Source organism: Caloenas nicobarica, chromosome 5 (genome assembly GCF_036013445.1).
Source record: "Caloenas nicobarica isolate bCalNic1 chromosome 5, bCalNic1.hap1, whole genome shotgun sequence".
NCBI lineage: Eukaryota > Metazoa > Chordata > Aves > Columbiformes > Columbidae > Caloenas > Caloenas nicobarica.
This window is the reverse complement of record NC_088249.1, coordinates 27,419,581-27,440,529: the sequence shown is the minus strand read 5'-3', so window position 1 is coordinate 27,440,529 and position 20,949 is coordinate 27,419,581. Positions and strand designations below refer to the sequence as shown.

Here is a 20,949-nt window from a genome sequence, read left to right as displayed (position 1 = left end):
ACAATGAAGGGAAATCATTCTGGTCCTCCTAGAGCCTGTTGAAATGATATCAAGCTTTATCAGAGCACTGGCTGGAGCAGCTCCAGAGCAGATCAGGCTGGCCTCAGCAGGGATTCCAGCTGTTAGCACCACTTTTGGATTCATTCGAAGCAAACAAGAAACAGGAGATGAGATACATGACCCAGACTTAATTTAAGTAATTGGTGAACACTGGTATTTGCCAGCTTACTGCACAGGCCAGTGACAAAAGCTGGAGGCTGGATCACAGTAATCAAACCATTTACCAGGTGAGCAAGTGGAGTGTCAGTAAAAAATGTTTCCTATACATTTTTGGCTATTCTGCCCAGAAGAACTCACTTCATTAACCAACTCCAAACCTAGACTAACTATAGCAGGCAGTAATGAGCAGGAATGTATTTAACTATTTTTTTTTTTGCAATAAAATACATTACAATGACTCTGATCTGGCTTACCTTCCCACTGTAAGAACTCAGAGCAAATTCCAGCAAAACTACCCCCTTATTTTAAGTTAAAATAGATGAATTTGTCTTAAATAACAGCTGAATGGTTAAAAACTGATATACAGATGCATGCCTTTGCAGTCACACACTGCATAGTCTGAAGACCAATGCTCTGGTGGTCTAGTCAGTCATAAATTGAACCTACAAAACTTGGAAAATGAAAAGCAAATCGTCAAGACTGCAGTTTCTGCACTGTCATTTTCAGAGATGTTAGGTTTCCCAAGAGGGTGCAAATCAACCACCAAACCATCAACCATCAAACAAGCAGTAATTACCAGCTTTAGTAAGGAGACAGGAATCATCAGTAAACTCCGCATTGCACAGAAGCTTGCAAAAATAAGTTATTCATCATTCAGTTTAAGTATTACACTCAAGTCAGCCAGAGAAATCTGCAAGTCAAAATGCAAGACACTAGCAAATTTTGGACGCAGATTTAAAAAAAAAAAAAAAAAAAAAAAAAAAAAAAATCAACAGTTCCATAAAGAGGATTTTTCTCTCTGCCTCTCAGTGCTTCTAGCAAAGAGAAAAACAAATTCTCTTAGCTGATAGCCAGGACCATGCTGTGAGGCATCATTCTGCTACATTTCATCAAATAAGCAGTGCTGGAGTGGACCGATACTTGGAACAAAATGCTGCAGAGAATACCTCAGCTAGGACATACTGGTAAGTGGAAATGAGTGCTGCTCAATAGGAAGCCGAGATGACGGCAGGTCAGGAGGAGATGCTCTCCATGGCTGCCAGCACTAAGCCAGGGCCCCAGTGTGCTCCTCGTGCAGACTGTATAGGTGGTATTGTAACCCTATACCGGCATCGTATTTTCCTCTCAGAACTAGAATGACCTTTGCAACCAGCAGGGAAAATTCTGACCTGCGTAACTCTATCGTGCCAACAGCAACCACCCTTGCAGATTAAGCTAAAGACTCCACAATGTGCTTTTCCATTTTCTGCACCAGATTTGTCCTCTATATTGTTGAACAGCTGCTACTTTTGTTCTCTGGTGTAGATCATGTCTGTGTATGTCAAATAGTTAAATTCAGAAATTACTTGTAAAGTCTGTTAGATGAAAGGTACCATATAGAAACAAAGCAATTCTGATCTACAACATCACTATGATGGTTGTCACCCAAGGTATTAATAAGAATTAACGGCACTGTAGCAACTGCAACTTTCGTATGCATTTTTATTTGCCTACACACTTCCAAGTTTCCCAAATTTCAGTCCAATGTGTGGTTCTCAGTTCTGAAGTGAGCATAAACAAAAGTCACTTGACCAGACTTTAGGAAATTAGGACTACCAGGCTTCACTTGATCGACTTAGGTCTGAGTGCATATTCTACTCAACCTGAGTTTAGTTTGTAGATGTGCACAGTCTGTACAGCCAGAAAGGGAAAGGCACACAGCATGCTCTACATTAAAAGAACATGAGTAGTCTGACATTTCATGATCAAAGACAAGAGATTCTCGGTTGAGGCTTGTCTGACACACAGGCACAACGGGGTGTTTCTTAAGTACTTTCTTGTTGCACCCAATTGTGCCCAAGTGTTTTCTACCATGTAGCTTATAATGGTTAAATATAAAATATTCATGAACATTATTAAATATTAGTTTGTTTGAATATGTGAAAGTTAAAACATTCAACTGCTATACGAAAGCATGAACTAGGAAAACTGGTCTAATTTAATACTCTGCAGAGATGTGAGGGAACAGAGGGAAGAACATTTATGTTAAAATGCCAAAAAAAAAAAAAATCAGAGACATGAGCTTTGTGCCTGTTGGAAAGGGAATCACCAGTTCCAAGGGGGAGTGAAACTGTGCTTGCTTCAGTCATGCAAAACATGAAATGGGCTTCAGTGGCAGTATTGCATGAGAAACCAGTAACTCATTTCCTCACCCATAACTTGATCATCAGTCTTCAGTCAAACAGCTGTTGGATTTATGGAGCTAAACCTAGCAATCTCCTCTTTGATAAGCTTCTTGCTTAGAGGTGGAGGCAAGAGAGGGGAAAGGTTGTGCGAGGAACGAGCCTATTTCTAGAAATTAAGAAACACTGATGAAAGGGCTGGAATCCAGCAGCGCAAGACACCTGTACCTTTTCGCCTCAACTTTCATCTTCATACAGAGGCCTAAACAGAAGCCAAATGGAAGACAACTAAAAAGCAAAAAAAACACAACAGAAATAATAGTAAAAACCCTAGGGGAGTTACCTTCTCTCACAAAACACAAAGCAGATCCAATGCCACAAACTCAGCTATAAGCAGAGTTGGCTGAATTCTTCCTTCATGAGCTTGCAGAAGTAGTCCTAGACAACAAATGTTCCTTGGGTGCAAGTGACAAGCATCTACTGAAGGTCCAAATGAGCCACGGCAAACAAGATATGAAAGACTGATAGAACTCTGTACTAGTAGGTGATTCGCCTCTGAAGAACTACATCTTGAACAGCTTGACACGATTACAGCTACTTTTACTCCTTGTTCTTGTATTATATCAGCACCCTTGAACATTTGAGAGGAAAGGAGAAGAAATTTCCATGGCCAGAGATTCAGCTGCACAACTGAAAATACATTAATTCTTGAAATTTCTCATCTCAGGAGCACAATCCTGCTTTCACAATGCCCATCACCACATGTTTTATTTAAAAAACAAGCAAAAAATGCCATACAAAAAAACCTTCCTGCTGGGAAAGTACTTATAACTGTACAAAAATCCTGTTTCCGTGGATAGCATTTTAGCTAGGTGGTCTGGTACTTGCTTCTCCCTGCATGTATGCAACCTTGATCATCAGGCTCAGATCTTCCAAGAACTGGAAACCTCATCTCTCCCTTTTTATTCTATTTGGGTTTTCGTATGCACCTTTGTAACTTGACTACTGTTTCTAGGTGCACAGAGGCACATTTTGGAGAATTTTTTGAGGAACAGCCTGAGTGGGTTGTGGGAAATAGAACAGCTCTCATCTGCCAGAAAAAGATGCAAAGATACTGCTTTATCTTTGCTTGCCAACCAAAAGGCTATTGCTACCTGATATTTCTCTAATTACCGTAAGATGGAAAGCTGTTCCTGCTTATTTCTTCTAGAACTAAGGGTAGAAACAAATAACTACCCATGAAAGCCCTGTTCATCGATTATCTCCACGCCACACAGCTGTTGATGACTGGCACGTTATCCAGTGGTAGCTTGAGGAACCCCTAACAAGATTTGAAAACCTTATGGAATCCGTGTGTAAGGAAGCTAGATCACAGACTGATGCTGCTTTAAAAAATGAGCTCCCTATGAAATGAATCTGTGATGGGGCTTAGGAAGCTTTTCTAGTGGTTGGCAATAAAATTTAGTTCTTCATGGCCTGAAGAGTCCTACTAATGTGAAGGACAGCTTCAGCTTGAGACTATTTCATATTTCTTTTCTTAGCAGAACACCCACTTAGAGAAAAATCTGGATGCCCTTCAAGTTGCAGCTGGCTGCCAGGGCAGCGCTGCTGTGAAGTGGGACGGCATGGAACAGCCGTGCCTCGCGTCAGCCGTGGCCGCCCGCGACTGCCAAGGGAATAGGGAGCATTTGCGAACCAGGCTTTGGAGGCAGTGACGAGTTTTGTTGAGCTGTCCCCTGTTGCTGGATACTCCCTGGGATCCTAAAGTGAAGGGGCACTTCAGGAAACTGCGAAAGCACCTGACTGAGGGAGAAATTCTTCACCTTTCTCAAGAGAGAGACCCAACTAGTAGGAAAAAGAGAGTCCCAGGCATTCATTTTCCTCTGTATGCTGTCTACCCTGCAATTTTTTTTTTTTATTTTTTTTTTTTTTTTTTAAAAGCCAAGTAAAATAATAGCTGCTGCTTTCAGACCACCACCCAAATTCTGTGTTCAGCCTCTGGGCATGGCCAGGAGAAAAGAGAATACTGAAATTTAAGGAACCAAATCTAAAGTTGCCATAGGATCACAACTGTCCTTGCAGTGAGCATTTTTGGCTCTTCTAATAATAAGAAGAATTAATCCCCTTCCTTGTACGCTTAATTAATCCCCTTCCTTGTACGCTTAATTAATCTATGTATTTCTGCATGTATGTCAATTAATGCTTTTCTCCAGCTCCCTGGTGCTTCTCTCGTCTTCTACAACAGTAAAATCAGGTAAGAGTTTTATTTTACATCCTCCTCTGACCCAAAACTACGTTTTAGGCTGCAACATTACTCGGTTGTTGTGCCTTGCACGCACACAAAGACAACACAGTTTCAGAAGAGATTAGCGTGCTGTGAAGAGCAGGCATGCCATCACGGCAGGACCTGAAATTTAAAAGGCTTTTGCCAGTGAATTAGTTCAGTCAAGGATATTCAGATTAAGTCTCCAATTAGCAGCTGTAAACATGCACAGTGCATCAATATATCAATAAAGGCTGTGTCAGTTTAGAAGGACCGCCCGCCCCTGCGCCGCGGAGCCCTGGCTCCCGGCCAGCGAGATGATGGCTGAACGACAGTGCTACGTGCGGAGCGTGAGGCGATCTGCGATCAAACGCAAACTTTACTCCAGAGTACACTTCACAGAGAGACTGTGGAGGAAAGAGGGGGAAACCCACGCTTGCCGCACACACATGCTCAAGGCGCTTCTCTGTTCTGGTTCTTACTGGTTTCTCTCCCCCTCCTGCTGCACTCATGCTTATTTCCCACACTTAAAAAAAAAAAAAATACTCCGTTTAATTCAATTTTAGGATTATTTCTGCCTGTTCTTGAAGCCATCTTTGATCACCCAGAAAACTCTTTCAGTCCCCTCCTCTGCCCCAAGGACCCAGCCTGGAGGAGCGGCACTAAGGAGAAAGCATTGCAAGCAATTGATGCAAATAGAGAAGGCATTCCCTGTAATGAGTCCCAGGGGACACAGTGACAAGTGCCACCCCCACAGAAAAGCAAATTTGTAAGTAAGTGCAGGCTCATTAAGGAAATCTGTAAGGACCGTCCCTGTATGTTCACGTTCTCAGCAGGAAATAAAGGCATGGTAACCAGCACAGACATCCTCTGCAGAATATCCTCATCTGCGTGGCAGAAAGGTAACTTTATAGTTCCTTAAATATTCCAGCCTTTCATTCTTTGTCAGTACTTAAGACCTTTTCAATTCTGCTACTAATCATCCAGAGGATTACACCACTTTTTTTTTTCTGCAACATTTAAAGAACTCTATGTATTTTGATGGTCTTATGGGTGCATTAATAAAGGTCAGGAAAGACGGCCACAGCAGAGACAAACTGTTTTGCTGGTGTCTGAGTTGCCTGAGCTGGCCAACATCCTTTTTTTACTGTTACTCTTATCTTTAGCCTGTGGGCCCAGAGTGACTGAGCAGCGCTGCCCACAAGACTTTTATCAGCTCACACATGGTCCACAGCACCCCTCATGCTGCCCATCAGCATTTCACTTTGGACGCTGGCGGGGGGGCGCCTGCAGGCAGGAGATGCCAAGCCACCACCTCGAGCAGATGCAGCAAGGTCCCTCCTTGGGGCCACCACCACCGCGCAGGACACCTCTCATGTCCTCACACGCTCCCACCGCGGCAGAGGCAGCACCACACCGGGGAGATGTTTTTCATTGTCCCCTTTGGCTCAGTGTAAGTCTCTCTCTGCTGCCAGAGAGGAAAGCAGGGTTTTCACTAGCACTGTCACACTTGGCGGGTACCCCAAATACGCCTCCAGGGTCCTCCCAAAACCGTCTGAGCTGTCTGGGCTTCTAAGGCTGTGCATTATATAGTGCATTACTGCGCTATATAAACAGAGAGAGGGCTCTCAAGTGTTAGTTATCACAGCAGTAGCACCAAATTAAGGCTAATTGATGAGACCAGTTATCTCCTATGTTAACTTAGGAAGAAAGCCATCTCACTTGCCCCCCACCCATCTTTTTACTCACCCATTGTCTTTTTACTCCCCCATCGCCTTTTCAGAGGACGTTGCCTAGCTAACAGCGCATTCATGCCTGCATAGGATTTTGTGTAAATTAATGTTTATGGGTAAAACTCATTAAAATTACCTATAATAAATTCCCATAGGAAATAAATTCTGCTATGCTTAAACAGCATGTGTAGTCTTTACCTCTAAGGCTTTGCATGCACATAAAGTTGTACTGCTCTGACTACACGTGTACAATCTCTCTAGTGTAGTGCAATTAAAGCAGACAAATGAGTTTACAGGGACACAGCATCCTTCCATGCAGGAGGGGAAACAAGCTACTCAAATTTAAAGCAATTTTGTAATAATGTAACTATATACCTGTTCTAAGGTCAGGCAATAGAATAATAGTAAAAAAAAAAAAAAATCCTTCCAAGTGTTGTAGTGCCTGCCCTCCCCACCATCTACACAGTCGGTACTTACACCAGTAAGATGTGTGTAGACAGAAACTAGGCAACTCCGAACAAAGAAAGCATGCATAAACACAGACATGCACGCACACAATGAATTGAACTCCAGCCTTACATTTGCACATCTTAAAGCTATTCACAAAAGCTCTCAGCTCAGACGAGGAAGCCTGGTCCTAAACCCAGCTGCAAGGAAATATCAGATGCCGGATTTGAGCACTGGCTGCTCGATTCCCACTTCCTTTTTTTTTTTTTTTCCCCCCACTGGTCAAGACTCTCCCACGGATTTATGCTGCCACCACCTGACAGAAGAGACCAACCCTACAGCCTGGCTGCATCTCGGCCACTGCCACCAGCTTCAGCCCACCGGCCAGGGCAGTGGCCATGCACAGGGCCACCACCATGCCCGAAGGATGTCCTGGACTCCAACTGCCCCTCCAGCCCCACTCGCATCTGCCGCCCTGCGCCACTGCAGTCCCCTCTGGAACCTTACCCAGACATTCCCACTGCACCTCGCTGAAACTGCGGCCCTCGGGAGGTTCCTCAAGACCCAGTTCAGGACTGGGTCTTAAAATGTTCTTCAGCATTTAAGGTAGTTTCTGCAGGAAGCACAGCAACTGTTGAGCAGGGAGGTGGTCTCTCTGGTGTGGGTTCAGGATGTTTCCTGAGGATGCAGAAGGCCTGGAGTGGTCTTTCTGGCTCTGCTCCCTCCTTTTTCCTCTTCCTCTCCAAAACCTTTCCTCTCTGGCAGCCAATCTGACAAGAGCAGCATGTACTCAGAGCCACCACCGGGGTGGCCAGAGGTGAGCCAAGCTGGAGGTTGGATGGGGGCTGCTCTCCCAGGTTGATGGATGGTTGGGCAGGCAAAGGAAGCAGCACTTGTCCTTGTCCCTCCTGTTCCCTGGGGTGGACATGACAGATGGTGGCTGCCCAGCCATGACAGGCTGTGGGTGGGGGTAAGAAACCTGAGGTGTGGGGTTCAAGTGCTCCTCTGCGCAGGAAATGCGGCGGGAGAAGGCAGTACAAATATGTGGTGGCAAGTCAGAGCTACAGGGATATATATGCGTATTTAGAGGTGGGGGTGAAGCAGGTCCTATGCCTGCCCATAGCTATGGTCACCACTGGGACAATTGGTGCTTTTCTTAACAGTAGCCAACATATTGTACTAATACAGCTTATAATTAGCAGCAATAGCTTCTATGTAAGCAGCGAAACAGGTTTTTAATCAAGTGCCAGCAAAAGACAAAAGTAAACTAAGAAAGAAAAAAAAAAGTATTTGTTTCAGCTGCAGACATCTTAGATAAGTATAAAGAAACAAAGAGCAAGTCAACTAAATCTTCATCCTTGCCAAGAAATTTTCACTTTGAGTGTCAGATTGGCACTGAGCCCTAAGGTCACCAGATGTCAAGTTATGCACCGAGAAACATAATGGTAAAATGCACAACCTTGACACTTCAGCCTTTGGCCACCATCAGATGTTGAATTACAGTAAACTTGGCAAGGAGGACTGTCATTTGCAAATCCTCTTATTGCTCCTCCGTGAAGAGGAAGTCTGTAAAACTGTTAACCAGGCAGTGACCCTTCCTGTTGGCCTGCTTCAGAGACACCAGGCACAGGCTCCACAGACATCGGAAGACAGAGGACAAGTTCAATTAGGGAAGCAGAAACTTTGGTGAACACTGTAAGGAACAGAGTTATCAATACATCCTGGGGGACCCTGCTCTCTTTGTGCACATCTAGTCACATACCATGGTTTATATGCCTTAACGCAGGACATGTTACAGCATTTACAGTGAAGCTGCTTCTTTTTCCACTTCTCAAACCACTTCTACCAGATTCCCTATGGGAAATCAGAAAGGGAAGGTGCAGTTACGCATACAGTCTTCAGCAGCAAGTACAACACTCAAGGACTATTAACAAACTAGGAACAGGCAAGCTGAAGACTAATTGATATCTGCCCCCTCCCCATCTTTTTTTTTTTTTTTTTTTTTTTTTTTTAAATAGCTCCTCTTCTAAATTTCTCTGAGTCTGCGAGGAGCTGTGTACAAGAGACTTACTCCCTGGAGCCTCGGGGCAGTCAGGAGGCTCCATTCCAGGATCCACCACCTTGGAACCTGCTATCCAACAGAGCCTGGCACCCCAGGCTATTCCCCTTCAGGGTGGTGTTCCCCAGCCTGCACTGACCAGCACCTACCCCCCTCCATGCATTACTGGAACAACTGCTGTTAATGGTATAAGACAGGCTTGCTGCAAGACAGTCAATCACAAAGGTCAGATAAAAATCATAATCGCTATCTGTAACTTCCATCAAGTAAGGCTCCTTGCTCCCTCCCAAGACACCACACAAAAGATGGCCCATATTTCAAATCTATGACAAAATGTAGACAAAGACTGGGGACAGCACAAGAAATCACTGCAACTTTTCCTGATGTTTTCTAAACATATTTTAGCATAGTCTAAGCCAAGCAAGAAAGGATGTGCTTCAGTCCCATTGATTTGAAAGAGCCGAAGTACTTAAGTGAATTGCTGAACTGGGTCCAAAACTTTAAAAACATTTGCCTTATCAATTTCTATTAAAAAAAAAATCATAGTGCAAGAAAACTTAAGCAATGATTAATTATTATTATTATGACTTACAGACAAGAAAAATGCAAATGTATTTCTTGTTTGTATTTTCAAATCCAAAAAGAAAGCACAGAAAAGAGTGTTGTGACCAAAGGATTCATAAAAACTAGATCCGTACCACACTCAAAATGGTTGGTTAACTTTTTTTGCTACAAAGTAGGATGCAATTCTCTGGCGTCTGGCAAAAGCCATGCCAACTCTGCCATTTCCAGCTGACAAAGCTTTGAACGCACCATTTCCAGGCAGTGCTATGCTGTACTCCTGCCATTTATACCATTCATTTTAAACTGCGTGGCTGGTAGCATGAACATTTAGGCTGGTAGCATGAACATTTAGTAAGCCTCCATGGAACCTTTATGGTCAGCAAAATGTCTTGCATTAATTTATTTGTGAAAAATCAGAGCAACAAATGGCTTGCTTAATCAATGGCTTTCTATGAAGTGCTTTGCATGGTGGCACTAAGTTTCTTTGTCTACTAATCTTATCAAAACACAGTGACAAGAGAAAAATGACCATAGGGAAAAGCTCCTTTCTGTCACTGAGAGATAGTAGATGCATATGTTGAGTGAGTGATGGAGGGGAAATGGGGCTTACAGCTCTCTCCAAATCACTCACAGGAATGGTCAGGAGTGGTGTGCTGATGGGATGACATGCCTGTGAATAGTTTACACAGTAGGAGATAGTCCACTTGGCATGAGCCCCCTTCATCTGTTTTGTTCCTCCACCTCACTGCCTAAACAGCTAGAGAGACCGTCCTGCTTTTCTAACCAACTCCCTGTCCTCTTTTTTTTTTTCAAAGCAATAAAAGGTCTAAAACAAATTGTCATGAATCAAAATGTTTTGTCAAGCCGCATTCTGTGCCAATGCATCAGTTACTCATCCAGGAGCCCACCACAGGGGCCAGCAGCTGCCCAAGGCACAGGTACCAGCAGCAGTTCCCAAAACACCTCTACCTGAGAGCTCTTCTACTAATCCAATAAAACCTTTTCCCAGAAGCTTAGGGAATCTTGTGTTGCTGGCAGCTTTCTAACAACATTGTTTCAGTCTTCGGCTTTGTGACAGAAGGATTACAGTCATGATAAATCCAACCTCAGGCTTCAAATTCCCTTGAGTTGGTATGCACACATCCTCCTTCTCCATAAATCTAAAACCAGCAACACTTACTCACAGGCTTCCCTTCCTGACCCTCTCATTCTCACAAGCCATCCACTGAAAGATGGATGAGCATTATGTGGCCTGCTGGTGCCAAAGGACCACTTGCCCCTGACCTATTACACAACAGGAGAAGGCAATACACTTGAAACAGAAGCAAGGGAAAACTTTTTAAAAAGTTAATACCTACACACACCCCAAACAAACAAAAAGCAGTATTTTGACTTTGTAAGAGTAATCTTGAAACATTTGATAAAAATATTCATCTCTTGCAAGCGTGTCAGGTCTGTCCAGCAAACACAAAGATTTCCTCTGGTTTAAAATGTACTCATGTTTGGGTCACTGTGATCTTATCTTCTCCCTCTATCCAACCCCCTCCACATATGGAAAAGAATTGCTGAGGGAGTACAGACGCTGTTGAATATCCCAACCAGCCCCAGGAGGCGGGAGGTCTGGGGCAGGGGGAGGAAATCTGTGCAGCGCAGGAGAAAGAGGAGAGAGAAGCTTCCAAGTACTAAATCAAGCAAATTGCTCAGGAGGCAACATAGAGGGTGAGGCTGTATTACATTGAGCCACTGTCCAGATAAATTTGGAAGTCAAAGAAAGAAGAGTTTATTCTGAAATCAAATAAAGACACCAGGATTAACACAGGCAGCTGGAATCCTTAATGCAAAGAAAGAAGTTCACTTTTACTGTATACATGCTGTCCTGCATCAGTGTTATGAGCATCAGTGCATCTCCATTTAAACATATACTGTTATTAGCAGTGAGCTGTAATGAACTGAATTATTCATTAATAATTACCTTGGGAAAAGGCTGTGTAACAAATATTAACAGCAAGGACCAGCTCTCCTCCCTCCCAAAATGCAAGCTCAGCGGGAGGAAGCACTGAACCCTGAATCTTGCCGTTTCCCCACTGGCTCTCCCAAGGATATTGGGCCATGTGATGCTGTACGCACCCCTACCAGTCCAAAGGACAAACACCACCCGTCCCCAGAGGTATAAATGCCACCTGTATTACAGTGTCCCTCCCCACACAGCTGGGGAAGGTTTACACTGACATTTAATGAGCAACGAGCCCTTATACAAAAACAAACTGAGAGGTACATATTTACTTAGGGCTTGCAGGTGACAGGGAGGTAGGCAGGCACACCAGCTGGGCTACCACTGCGCGCCTCTGGTTTTCAGAGCTGACGTAGTGGTGCTGGCAAGGCCTGGTACCAGTGCAGTCATGGCAGTGGATAAGCAGGTACTGAGGAAAATGCAGTATCAGCATGGGACAGACTGTGGGAAATGTCACTGTTTTGCCATCATCTTGTAACTCCAGAGTCCAATAAGACTCATTAAGCTCTACCTGGCTACAAGACCACAGACAGTGTAAAAAAAGTCAAGTAACCTGCCCTAATGCCACAAACACATGCACAAACTCAGGATAAACAGACCACTCTGCTCTTTATATCACCCAAGAACTCAGACTTATTTCCCTTCTCTTACAGGATGAGCCACCTGCTACCCTCCTCTGTGACTACAACTGTGAAGCACACGGAGAGGCTCCTAACACAGCATAAGAAAGATCACCGTATTGTTGCAGACTTCTCCCAGAAGAGAGGGAAAGGAGGACCAACAGCAGCCACCTGGCTGCCAAAGGCTCTGGTGTAACACACATTGAATATAGCACATTTTTCCCACTGCCTACCATGGAATAAGTCTACCCATATACTACAGTCAAGTTCTTAAGGGTGATGATACATAGCAGCTACTGAATGCAAGCTGCTTGTAACTTCAACACCCAAGTATGAGCTCAAACACCATTCCATAGAGGCTACCCACGCTTCTGAACTCACTAACAGATGTGTACATTGCTGTCTGTAAGATATTGACCCCATTTCTCCAATACCCTGTCCCTGCTGAGTGAAGAAGCAATCTGAAAGATTTCTGAGTGCCTCTTTCCGAGAAGTATATTTGAAAGTTTCAAAAAGTCATTGAGAATAATTTGATGGAGAACTAAAACAAGAGCTAATATGCCAAGGTTTATACTCATTTAACGCCCTGATTGTCAAGTAAAAATTATATATTCCTGTGTATAATTAACCAGGCTAACTAATCTTGCTTAACAAACACTGATACAAACATCATCTTTGACAAGAAGCCAAAGCAACCACTCTAGGATCTGTGCCAATGCTGAATTCCTCAGCCTGATATCATAAAACAACTTGCCTGTTGTATTTACAGTTCCAGTGGTTCTGGACTCTGCCGGCAGCCAGCCAGAAGAACAGATTTGAACTTACCCATTATATCAGAACATGTGCATTTGATTAGAAGAACGAGAAATTATGCATATTTCTTCTGGATGGTGATATTCATCAGACCTCCCACTGTAAACGAATTGCAAGCCATGCTGCTACATAAGTATAAAAAATCCTTGGTAACATATAATAAACCAGTATATTTCTATAGGCAGTATTGCTCTTCAGCTCTATAGCCAGTTTTCTGTTATCCTGTTCCTTACATCTACACCTCAAATCAGAAAATGTGGCATGGCACGTGTTTTAATTGCAAACAAAAAGAATGCTATAGAACAGAACTTTTCTTCATATACAAATGCAAAAAACGCAAAAATATCTCACCTCCTTATCTGAGCTAGGATGGACTTGGTAAAACCATTCAAGACAAGCTTGTGAAATTTCATGCATTCCTTCAATCCTCAGGAACAGAAATCTTGGTAACAACCTGCTAGACAGACCATGTTTCAAAACCTACAAAAGAACACCCCATCGTGTGGCAGGCAGAACGACCTGCCCTGGTTTTCAGCAAACACCCACCATGAAGTGCCACCAAAGAGCTTCTCCTGCAACACTCAGAGGGCTCACCATGGTGGGGTGAGCAGGCAGGTGTTGTGCCTACAAGCAAAGGATGCAGAAAACACACCATTAAAAAAGTGGAAGGTCACCACAGAGATTTTGAAGTAAGTTTTCCAAGACAGTTTACATTCCACAAGGACTTATAAACTAACTAATATCATATTGAAAACACTGGTTTTTTTAACTTAAGGCCAAACACTTGACACTAAATGCAAGCAGTTGTGTTCTGAGCTAAAAACACAGGTCAGCTCTTAGGATTATGACTTCTTATTTTCTAAGCAGCAGGGCTCACTGGTGTCCAGCAAGCTCAAGACAAGCTCGAAGGTACCAGTGACTCACAGCAGGACACGCTGCTGTCAGGACCGGGGTGCAGAGTCCACACAGAGTGCACCCATGCCAGCTGAACGTACCTTCCACCCCTCACCCATGAGGACCAACGCAGCTGCTGGCAGCACATCACGTGCTGACACAGCCAAGGTGGCCCAGGGCAGCAGGTGGTGACGGCATCACTCTGGGACCCTGCCAGACCACAGGGAGAGCTGCTCTTCTCCAGAGAAGGCAAAACAGGAAAGGGGGAATAGCCACGGCCCCTCGGCAGCAGATGAGCTACCCAGGCATCCCGGCACGACCGCAGGTTTCACATCTCTGCATGCCGGCCAGATGACCTCATTCTTGCCAGACTTCACCCCCTGCCTCCCCGCAGGAGGGGCTTCCAGAGCCCAGGGTTCCCCCAGCCTCTGCAGCATTTGAGGCTGCCAAAGGCATGGATATCCCAAACTGCACAGCATCTGGCACATCTGCAGCTTCTACCTTAAAAAAAAAAATCCTTTATGTCTTGACAAAGAAATTTCTCAAATGGCTTCTTAAGTATTTTTCTGCCTTTGTTTTGGGAAGGTTTTTTTAATGTTGTTGCTTTACTAATTCATAATACAGGGATTGTTTTTCTACAGGACAGACATTTCACTGCCTACAAAACTTTGTATCATAATTGCACCCCTGGAAAATTTTACAATATATGCCAGGCCCCTGTGCCACATCTGCACCTAAGCAATATTAATTTGCCAGTGGGTCCAAGCCTTTTACAGACAGCATCATCTTCACCATCCCCTCAAGCCCCCACAAACCTCAGTTAACCTGAGGAAGGGACTTTGGGACTGAAGGAGTCGGAAGCTGCAGCACATCACCCTTTCAGCCCCAGTCCACGGAACACCACCTGACCTGACCGACTGTGGAGACCAAGCTGTGGCCTCTCTTCCCAGCCCAAACCACTCACTAGCTTTTCTCCGCCAAGCATCAGAGCTCCAGAAGAATGAAGACAGGTTCTCAAAACCAGACTGACCTCTGTCCTCAGGCCAGAGTATCCCTCTGCACAGGGACATAAATCTTCTCACACGAAGGAGAGGACTCAACCTGGGTCAACGATGCATTGCTGAGATTCTTAGCCATTTACCTACTACAAAAGGGGAATCACAACATTTTACTAGAAAGTGGAAACTCTTGTTGAGGAGAATGCAGAAGCCAACAAGCAGTGCATTGGGTCTGTCAACGGAAGAGTCCTTCAGAAGAATGTTACCTGGTTATTTTGATAATTTAACCATGTCAGCTATTATTTTTAAATACAAGTTATTCCAAAGATAGATTTGGATCACTGGTCTGCAAAGATGAAAGGTTACATTTCATTATCAGCCCCCAAATGTCAACCAATAGCTCTTAAGGGTATCCCATACCCTTGTAAAATTTTACTTCTGTCCACTCCCTTTGATGCAATCTTAAGCTTCTTATACTGCTGTTGAAATTCATTTGGAAATGGCAAAATCCTAATTTCACTCATTCTCTCATGTAGCTATAAGGAAAGCTTCCTTTATTGGACAAAAATCATCCTTTTCTTATGTTTGTGTAGCTACAAAAACAACCATGAAGTACATCACACTAAGCAGACAGTAAGCTGACAGACGTTCATTTACTAAGCAAACCTCTCCCCCTCTTCCAACACTTGGGCTGAAGATTAAAGTCACCCTATTGTTTTAAAAGCATAAACATCTAGGGAATGATGAGGCTGATATTACATGCAATTCATTTCCATGACAAGTGGAGTTACCACGTAGCCAAAGGCTTACACCTTAAACAAATTGCTCTGGACTCTTCACCCCATATAATACCTATATCCCAAAACAATAAATTATAACAATACATGTCCAGCTAAGAAGTTCTAATCCAGCTGCTCAGAAACACCCCACATTGCTCCATATGTTAAGCCATGGAAGTTTTCTGGGCATCCATTTATGTGTGTAATCTAGCAGACAAAATAAAAATACACTGAATTTAAATCTGAGATTGTGTATGCATTCACAAGACTTCAGAAAATAAGCAAAATAGGCAGGTTTAATAGTGGAAAGGAAACGTCTATAGGAGACGTGGGAACCTGCACGCACTGTAGCAGTCAGTTGGTTAGTCACAGAAATAATCTTCCTGCTGAAGGCATCCCACATCTCAGTTACAGATGGCAGCTGCTATTCCAGGGCCTCACATATCCATGGTACTTATTATTATAATAAGGGATTGGTTGCTATTAATTTCTGATGGAAATTGCTCCACATTTAGTTTTACAAACAATGTTGAGTCCCTTTCAGTCCTGGACCCTTGCATTGTTTGGAGTCTGACACCTTCCACACAAAAGCACAAGGGACAAAAGTCGCTCTTTATAGCGAGCAGATTGGTATCTATTTATAAAACAAGTTCTGTCCTGTCTGTACAACAATGGCTACAAGAACACCACAACTCCATTTTAAAATCATCTCTAAAACCCAAGGTCACTCCCCAAAAGACTCTTCTCCCCAACCAATGCCAACAGCCTTCAGGCATCCAGTTGACTCTTTCTACAAATACCTTATAAAAATGCCTAACAACCTCACTGCAGTCCAACTTTAATGTAAGACCCCGTGGTTTTTTTCCCTCCAGGTGGCCAGCAATACGCTTTCAGTAGTAATCAGGCAAACAGAAGTCACCCAGAGAAAGAACTAGGATGACCTTAAAGGCATACCAAAGCAGAATGGTTATTTATATATACCTCCTAACACCAGGCTCCCACCAAGAATAAGTGAAATCCAGTCTACTCACATTTTAAACCAAATCTACCCAAGCTTTAACTGAACTGAGGATCAGTAGCTCAGTGAAGCTAAGCACAGGAGTAATGTTTCAACCTTTTATTATTTCTAGCACTGTGTTGAAGTGTGCAGGGGGGTCCATGCACAGGTTTTAAAGTATTTCCAACCAACTGGCAAACATCACCATACTGTTTTCTTCATTTTCTGTGGAAAAAAAAAAATCTCAGTACCACTCACATCCCCTTAGTTCAGTGCAAGTTAGGACCAAAAGAAATGCCTAACTTCTCACTTTTAAAAATTTTTTTAAAGTTTCATCATTTCTGTTTCTGGCATATCTCTAAAAGAAGTGTATGTTTTGAAAATGTGCTATATATTACAGAATTCAAGTCAGAAATAAAGAAATAGGGACTTTTTCATCATTCAGGACAACGAAGCAAACTAGTTCCAAGCAAAACAGACAAGGAAAGAAAAGCCAAGTTATCTCAAACTGAAGTAATGACATCTCAAGTGCAAATAAACTTTATTGGGAAAGAAACCTACAAGCGTCCTACAACACGAACGATTTCTCCATTTCTGAGCAAGAAAGCCTAGAAAAAAACAACTCTTAAAAAAATCAAAGTTCTCTGTGTTCAAACTGAGCATCCCTTACTTTGTGCCACATATGCAATGCAGTCACCATAACCTCTTCAGCTGTGGGACGCTGACATGAGTTGGACCATCGAAACTACCTCGAACAACACTATCACATGGGCGCAAACAATCAAATAATCGGATCCGAGCCGAGTGTGCGCGCAGTGAGGGGAAGGGAGCTTTTCCCTCCACTTGAAACGATCCTCCAAAGGAAAGTCACGGTCACGGTTAGACTTTCTTGGCGGGGCACGCCCGGCGTTGGCGGGCCCCGCTCCCCGCAGCTGGGGGAGCGGCAGCCAGCCGCAGGGCGCAGCCGGGCTCCGGACCCGCCGCCGTGAAGTGAGGTGCCGCCTGCAGCCCCCGGGACCGCTGCGAAGTGATCCCCGGTGGCACACGGGGCTACAGGCAAGGGCCTTGCCAGGGTCCGGCGACCGAGGAGCCCGGCGAAGACCCAGCCCGAGGCACCGAGCCCCGGAGCGCTGCCGGCACCGGCGGGGCGAGAGAGAAGCGGGCAGCCCCGCTGCCGCGTGTTTTGCAAGACCTCCGCACCCGGAGCCGGCAAGGGCTGGCGAGCGGCCCCTGGGCAGCGCACGGCGGAGCGGTGCTGCGGGCACAGCCCGGCGGGGCCGCCCGAGCCACTGACACCCGCGGGCTGCGAAGACGCGACACGAGCAGGCGCCAGTGGAAACTTTCCGCCAGGTCCCACCGGCAGCTGCGAGGCGGGTCGGTCCGGCCGGGAGCCGGTGCCCCGCAGCCCCCTTACCTTGGATCGCTCCTTCACGTAGTACTTGCCGAGCCGGCTCCCGCAGTACATCACCAGCCGGTCTATCAGCGTGAGGAGGAAGTTGATGGCCTCGCAGCCCTCCTCCGTGCCCCCGATCCACTTGATCTGGTCGCCGCGGAGGTGCCGCTTGGCGACGCCGCGGCTGGGTCCCGCCAGCTGCCCGTCGGTCAGCTCCCCGTCGCGGTGCATCCGCTTCACCCGCTCCAGCACGCAGTCCCCCACCACCTCCCCCAGGAAGTTGTCCAGGTAGCAGAAGCCGATGTCGTGCAAGCAGGGCACGACGTACTCCAAGGCGATCCTCTCCAGGTCGAGCCTCATGATGTGCCCCAGCGGCATGGCGCGGCGGGGACGGGCGCTCCGCTGCCCTGCCGGCGCCCGCGTCGGGGTGAGATGCCCGCCGGCTCCAGGCCGAGCCGGGCAGGGGCTCCGCCGCGGCGCGGGGCCAGGCGAGGCGAGGCAAAACTTTCGCCGCGGCGGGCTGCGCTGCGCTCCGCGGCCCAGGGCGGCGGTGCTGCCGGAGCCCCGCGCTGCTGCTGCTGCTGCCGCCGCCGCCGCCACCCAAGCAGCGTGCGGGACACCCCGGGCAGTGAGCGAACCGCGCCCGGCAGCCCCCGCCCGCTCCGTGGCCGCGGCAGCAGATGGCCCCGCGCTGATTAATACGCCGGCTACGTGCGGGATGTGTGCTCGCCCCGCCGCCCGCTCGCGCGGCGCCGCCGCACGTGGGTGGAGCCCGCCCGGCACGGCGCGGCGCCGCTCGCTCCGCCCACTCCCCGCCCGCGACAGCACAAGCGGCCAATCCACTGCAGCGGGGCGTGGCCAGCCCTCGGGGAACAAGCGGCGGGGGCTGCTACACGTGCGCGCAGGGGGTGTGGCCTGCACGCCCGCAAGTCCCACCGCTCGGGGAGTGGGCGTGGCCAGCGCCATTGAGGAATTCTCCCCTCGCATGTCGCGGCGCCGCGGCCCCCCTGCCCCGCCGGCCCGGGGGTACCGGCACCCCGCCTCGCCCTGCTCCGCCGGCCCGGGGCTCTTGGACTGGTCCAAGTGAAGTTTGCAAACGCCTCCCCGGAGTTCCCCTGCCGCCTCGTACATTCGCCTCCCGCTGTGGCAGTTTCAGCACCAGGCGACGGTATTTCATTAGGCGGCAGGTACAGCTTTTCTGTGCGAGGAATGCACTCTTTAGAAATGGTTTATATAATAAAACAGTGTTTCCCTGAATTATTTAGCCCAAAGGGCCCGCCAGGTTGCTTGGCTCTGCTGGCAGGAAACACCTCCCGGGCTGTCGGCGGCTTCGTGTCACGCCGAGACAGCTCGAGTCAAACCGTGACAAACTTTGTTCCTCTCTTCCAAACGAAAACGCGCCTTTCCCCGGCGCCACCATTTTCCGTAACGCTGACCCTGCACCGGCCGGCCACGAAACACTATCCCGCTGCCGCTCTTCAGTCTGTCCCCGACTGAACAGTCTGCATTCAATGCCTCATGACAAGCGAATGCCTCATGAAAAGCAAAAAGTAAATAACTACTCCCGCTCCGCGCACAACACGCAACGTGCCCAGGATTTGCTAAACAAACAAACAAACTAACGAAGTCTCCACAGAAACCAAGACTAAAGCAAAGACACGTTACGGAGAGACGCCGCCTGCGGCCGCGCCGGGCTGGAAACCTTGCGGGACAAGGCGTCCGTGCCTAACCCGGTGTCACTGAAGTTACCGACATCACCTTCCCCTCTAATTTTGCCACCCCGCAGCCGCCCGTGTTGACGAGGGCGTCCCTCCCGCACGGCGACCACCTGTCCCGTCCCACGCGCGCCGTGCCACCGCGTCCCGCGCAGCCCCGCAGTACGTGTCACCTCCCTCGCCGCCGCCCGGCATCCCGTCAGGAGGCGGGTGCCTGGGGCTGCCTGTCCGCGGGGGACGGGCCCCGCGGGACGCCCTCCCGCACCGGCGGAGCCCCACGCCAGCAGCCGCGGAGCCCCACGCCAGCAGCGGCGGAGCCCCACGCCAGCAGCCGCGGAGCCCGGCCCGGCCGTGCGGCGGGTCCCGCGCTGCGGCAGGTCACGGCACGGGGGTTACATACGTTTCGGCTGGAACCCGGTACATTTCACCCCCAAATATGGCAAAATCCGCGCTGGTTATTTTCTTTCCCTTCAAGTCGCGAATCCTGCCAGGATTACGAGCGGTCCGTGCTGCTGATGCTGCTTGAGCTGCAGACTCCAGGCCCTGACACATGCAGGAGCGGGTCACGTATCCCACGTTTGTTCTCCTTGAATCCAGCAGTATCTACCCCCCAGTGCATGACACTAAGCACGGGTCTCCTCCCTGACAGCTCTGTCGAGAGCCAAGCGGTACTTTCACATCAGATAAATTCATATGCACCGAGATATGGATTGTCAAAGGACTTTATTTGATTTAGGTACGCACTTCACATTAAAGTGAGGTTACAATTAATGATACAACTCTGAATCTTATTAATCCCTTAGTGCTTATCTGAAAAGTCAGTCAAGCATGGTAAACTAAGAGCAGCTACAATAATCAGCAAGGGATGCGAGATTAATTCGACAGCAAAATGTCAATGTTATGAAATTTGGCTACATTAGGAAATGTCATTGCTGCGTTGTTGTACTGTTCACAGACTTCTGTCATGTAAAAGCCGTGATGTGCCAAATTTATTTGATTTTTTGGGAGATATTCTTGTTTATACATACATGTGTGTGCACTGTCTGGTGCCAGAATCAAGTATTTGTAGACTGAACATCTGGCCTTTTTACCAAGTATAATACTGCCACTTTGACAAGTTGCCCATGGGCACTCTGCAAGAGCTCTCCCATTCCCCTTATGGGTACCAAAGCTGAATGGAGAGGTGCTGAGCTGTGACCGCGGTAGCTCCCAAGCTAAGCCATGAACTTGCCAACACAAGAGGCAAGGCAGTCCTCCACAGATACTGTCCTGCACAAGAACC

The 20,949-nt window shown here is 46.9% G+C and overlaps 2 protein-coding genes across 2 annotated transcripts in view; one reads left to right on the top strand and one right to left on the bottom strand.

The window, feature by feature from the left end:
- The window catches only part of EGLN3 (egl-9 family hypoxia inducible factor 3), a 29,847-nt gene extending 11,366 nt beyond the window's left edge, over positions 1 to 18,481 (bottom strand). The window contains exon 1 of the mRNA XM_065636959.1: positions 17,974 to 18,481. Coding sequence (XP_065493031.1) covers positions 17,974 to 18,330 — 357 coding nt within the window. The 5' untranslated portion in view covers positions 18,331 to 18,481. The remainder of the gene's footprint in view (positions 1 to 17,973) is intronic.
- Positions 18,329 to 19,039, top strand: LOC135989807 (POLG alternative reading frame-like). The gene has a single exon (XM_065636869.1). The coding sequence runs from the start codon at positions 18,329 to 18,331 to the stop codon at positions 19,037 to 19,039; it is 711 nt and encodes a 236-aa protein (XP_065492941.1).
- Positions 19,040 to 20,949: the final 1,910 nt, after the last annotated feature.

Excerpts from the sequence above, each read along its gene's own strand:
- LOC135989807 (XM_065636869.1), top strand. The coding sequence starts at position 18,329 with ATGGCGCGGCGGGGACGGGCGCTCCGCTGCCCTGCCGGCGCCCGCGTC.